General features: G+C 28.6%; 1 protein-coding gene across 1 annotated transcript in view; it reads right to left on the bottom strand.

Annotated features, from left to right (window-relative positions):
• Positions 1 to 5,031, bottom strand: part of LOC117177478 (ATP-binding cassette sub-family F member 2) — a 29,066-nt gene that overhangs the window by 13,200 nt on the left and 10,835 nt on the right. Inside the window, exons 4-5 of the mRNA XM_033368201.1 lie at positions 1,729 to 1,892; positions 1,411 to 1,638 (exon numbers count right to left, since the gene is read on the bottom strand). Coding sequence (XP_033224092.1) covers positions 1,411 to 1,638; positions 1,729 to 1,892 — 392 coding nt within the window. The remainder of the gene's footprint in view (positions 1 to 1,410; positions 1,639 to 1,728; positions 1,893 to 5,031) is intronic.

The following is a 5,031-nucleotide window of genomic DNA, read 5'->3' as shown; positions in this document are numbered from 1 at the left end:
CTGCCGCATAACGCCCGAGTGCGAGCGCGAGGACTCCCTCTACAACCGGCTCTGTAACTCAATGAATTTCAATTTGTCCATTTTCTTATTAGACTTTTTTCACAGTAAAAAAGTCAAGCTTTCTTTTGAGACTATTTAAAAAAAATCGTAGATGCCTAAATTGCGAAAAAAGTTAAATAAACAATTGATTCATTGAAAAAATGGTTTAAACAATTTTTTGTTATAAATAATAAAATAGGATGAAAGCGTGTAAAAAGCACTTTCCAAAACCCTCATACAAATTTTAAATCGCGTAATTAGAAAGGAAGTTACAGGCGTTTGAAACTACCCCTGCAGGCATTGGGGTTGAAAAATCAACCCCCCCTCACTTGGGGAGGGTTGGTAATCCTGGTCTATAAGTTTGTGGATTAACTACTGTTGGGTAGGCGAACATATTCCCAGAATTTAGAGACAATCGAAAAACATGACTTTATCCAAAGAATTTTAAATGATTTGTACTTACTTTCATGGATTTTTGCAATTTCAAGGGATTTTACCGAATTTCGAGGGTAATTTAGGGATTAAATTAAATTTTATTTCTAAGAATTTCGACTATTTAAAGTTACTTTAAAATTTTTTTAATAATTTCAAGAAATTTCGTTTCAAAAATTTATTATTAAAGATTTTTAAATAGTCTCTTTTTTTCTGTTGAAAATCCATCAATTTTCTTAAAGAGATATACTCCTTGGTTGATTGATATAATTTGTTGAAAATTTGTCTTTTTTGTAGACGATGAATGTTTTTGGTTTAAAATTCAACTATTTGATTAAAAAATAATATAATTTGTTGAAAAATCGTCTGTTGGAGAAAATTACTGTTATATGATTCATATTTTTCATTGAAAAGTTGATTATTTAATTGCAAATTCAACTGTTTTGTAGAAATATAATCTTTTTGGTTAAAAATGCAACTGTCTGATTGAAAATTAATCTGTTTTTGGATAGGAATTCAATTATTCTGATGGAAATTCTTCCTTTTTGGTTAATTTCAACTGTTTTTTATTTAAAATGACAATCTTTTCCTGGTTAAAACATCAACTATTACATTTTTGTTGTTGAGAATTTATTTTTTCACGTTGAAAATTCAACTACTTACTTAAAAGTTGAACTACTTCATTAATTCATATATTTGTGATTCTTTGAGATGGCGGACATATTATTTCAGCCAATTATCGAAAAAGTTCAAAAATATTATTAAAGGAAAAGTAGTAGATAAATAATGGCACTAGTGAGAAATTAGTGTATTTAATATAATTTTTTTCGAAATAGGAGAAAAATAGTGTCATCGATAAAAAAAACTCAAATAGTGTTAATAGCGTGGTAAGTCCAAGGCCTGCAATTATTTTTCAAAAATTATAAGTACTATACAAACCTCGTCTTGGTGAATGCCTCGTAATTTCCACCGTAATATTTCAGCTGCTTTTTGTTGAGATGGATCATATTTGTGCAAATACCGTTAAGAAAATCCTGTGAATGCGAAATAATGACGAGAATTCTTTTGTAGGTCTTCAATTCTTCTTCAAGCCACACACAGGCGTCCAAGTCGAGATGATTAGTGGGCTCGTCGAGTAAAAGCAAATGAGGCTTCACGTACAGAGCCCTACATAAATAAAAAATTTTATAATCGAATTTTTTCTCATTCTATTACGCAAAATTAACAAATTTCTAATAAAATAGGAGAAAAATGTACCTAGCGAGAGCGATACGCATCCGCCATCCTCCAGAAAAGTCTTTAGTGGGCGTTTGCTGCATTTTCGGAGTAAAACCCAAACCGTGTAAAATGTGCGCAGCACGAGCTTCTGCTGTATCTGCATTCATGTCGTCTAACCTTTCATAAATGTCCATCAATTGCTCCTGTAAATATAAATTACAAATGGCAGAAGTCAGGTTTCAAAACTCCATTACTTTAAAAATTTTTTCAGGTCTACTTTTTCAAAAATCGAGTCAATTCTCTTGAATTTCAGCACGTTATATTTAGGGTGGCAAACGAAATTTAGTTTTCAAATTCCTAACAATTTCCCGGATCGAAATTAACGTTTTTACCTATTTTTTCTTGTGACATGTGTGTTTCAATTCCGCATCTCAATAATAGTTTAAAAAGAATCAAAAGATACAAGAAAAGTTACAAAATTAATATTCTTTGTCAAAATTAAATGTCAAGTGCCAAAATGAAAAATTAAAACATATAAGCCCGAGAAAAGTGTATTCTTTACACTTTTTTCGTAATATTTCTGAAAAACTGTTTAAAAAAATTTTAACATAGTATCATATACTAGACACAGAAATTTTATATATTTTACCCTACTCTGAGCAAAAAAAATGCAATTAGTCTTATTATAAAAATTAAATTCCTTATTCTTGAACTTGAGAAAAAAACATAGTACGACATATTCGTTTTTCACAATAATGATCACTCAAAATAAAAAATAGAAAAAGTACAACAGAATTAAAACAAATTAATTTGAAAAACTTCCACTATATGAGCGTTGATTATAAATAGCATAAAAATGACTAACATAAATACTAACATGAATAAAAAGTAATATTTGAAATCCAACTTTTTTTTTAAAATGTGACAGAACAGACACATGCTTTGATGTTCAGAAAACCATGAAAATAATTTATTTGAAACATTAATTTTTTGACTTTTCTTAATTTAAATTTTTTTCAGCTAAAACTAATCTGGAAAATACGACAACTGTCAATGAATTTTACAAATTCTTTTAAAAAATCTAATCATTTGAAATATGTATTGTAAAATTCACATCACATGATGTAAATTTCAACTTTTTTTAAATGTCAAGTTCAATTGTTAAATTTTTCAATTATGAAATCATTCAGTTTGCAACGCGCAATTCTAAAAAGTTTAGGTATAAAATTGCTCCATTTTAGGTCTTTTGAATCTGCTCAAAATTAGAAAATTCATAGATTTGAACGTTAAAAACTGAACTGTTTGCATTCAAAAGCCTCGCTGGTTAAAAAAATGTAAAAGTTCAATTGAAACTTTATGAATTATTTTCAGTTTTAAAATAATGTTGAATTAATAGCTGTATTTAAATGAGCAATTATAATTCAAATATTAAAAAATTAACAATTTGTAACTTAATTCTTTTAAATAAAAATCCTTCAGTCTTAAAATTTTTTTAGTGCTAAATTTAAACTTTGAAAGTTGAAATTTTGTTTCATTTTGTTGGATTTTTAATTTGCAAGTGAAATTTTGGAATTCTGATAAATATTAATTTCAGAACAATTCAAATTAAAATAATTTAACTTTTATTTTGAAAATTGTTTAATTTTAAAGGATCATGTTTAAAATGTTCAATTTTTAATTTTTCTAACTTTAAATTACTTTAAAATTATATAATTTTCAAAATTTGGAGCATTAAAAATGACAACGTGGATTTATATTTTTTAACTCGAAATCTTTCAACAGTTTAATTTATAAAAGCTTAAAATTTCTAATTTTGTAGTTTAATGTCATTTAATTTCAAATTGTTCAATTAAAATAATGTTTAGAGCTTCCATTTTATACTTGTAAATTATTGAGCGTTTGAACTAATTTTTTTTAAATCATTAATTTAAAAAATTAGGATTCAAACAATTTTAAATTTAAAAACTCAGCAAATATTTAAAATGTTTTACCAGACGCCATGTTTAAAAATAGCAAACTTACAAAAAAAAAAAAAAAAATAAGGTTAAAAAAATGTATGATGTGCATTTTTCAACAGTTTTTCAGAAATATTAAAAAAAAAGTCTCCTATAATACAATTTAAAAGTAACTAAGATGATAATGCATAAAAAATCAATTTTATGGACGGTGTTGTGTTATGGTGTGGAGATCTGGGGATGGAAGGAACATAGGAAAGTAGAGAGCATGCATGAGCGATTTCTGAGGTGGGTAATGGGGGTTAGCTGGAGTTGCCCAGGATATATGTTAAAAGAAGAGTTAGGAAGAGAAAATATGGTTACTAGACAAATTAAGAGAGCATTGAGGTTTGAAGAAAAACTAAAAAGGGGAGAGGGAAGTAGAATTGCACAAGCATGTTTCGGCGAAATTCGGAACAATGAAGCGAGAGGTAATGTGGGAAATTCAAAATGGGAGGAAGAAAGGAGAAAAATGAGAAGGGTGTGGACATAGAGTTAGAGCTATTGGTTAAACAAGGAGAAGAGAGATGAACAAAGATTATAGATTCGAGGTACAATAGATGGTATATGATGGTCAAAGGGTTGACGGAACCAGAATATCTGCAAAAAATAAAAGAGGAAGAAAAATGGAGTAGGGTTGTACGGTTCGGAATGGGAGAAGGAGTGAGAGCATGCGGATATTGGATGAATGAAGAGGAGAATTTATGCAGAGTATGTGGATACGAAATGGAGTCATGGGCACATGTATTAGAGAGATGTACAGGAGCCAAACGGATGATCCTGAAAAGGGACAGTAAAAAACGAAAATTGTTTTCAATATCGTGGAAAATGCATTTTTTTATGGTAACAGGAAACGGAAGCCCTGGAAGCTCGCTCATTTTAGGAATTAATATCACTACTATTACTATTGTTTATCCTGCGTAATGCGAAAGAGTAGAATATAAGTAGTGGTTAAGTTAGACTAAGGATGGAATTGTAAATATATGTACAGGGAGCGGAGGCCCTCAAACCCGTAAAAGGGAGAGATTAAACACATAGATACATACATAAAAAATAAATTAAAAAAGAAATAGACCTTACTTTAGATAAATATAAAATACACTTTATATTTCGGCAAGTGAACAATATATATTTAGAATAAAATTTCGTTGACTTTCTATCATCAGCCATAAAAAACGGTTTTTCATATTGAATTTCAAGTTTAAATCATGACTCACGTATTCAATTCTAGAAATTATATTCCCCATGCAAATCATAACTTTTGAAACGCTTTAAATTTCTATAATTTTAAGTAAAAATATTGCATTTTCAAAAAATAGGCGACTGCTTAACAAACTAGAAGAATTTT

This window comes from Belonocnema kinseyi, chromosome 7 (genome assembly GCF_010883055.1).
Source record: "Belonocnema kinseyi isolate 2016_QV_RU_SX_M_011 chromosome 7, B_treatae_v1, whole genome shotgun sequence".
In the NCBI taxonomy this organism is placed as follows: Eukaryota; Metazoa; Arthropoda; class Insecta; order Hymenoptera; family Cynipidae; genus Belonocnema; species Belonocnema kinseyi.
This window is presented reverse-complemented; position numbering and strand designations above follow the sequence as displayed.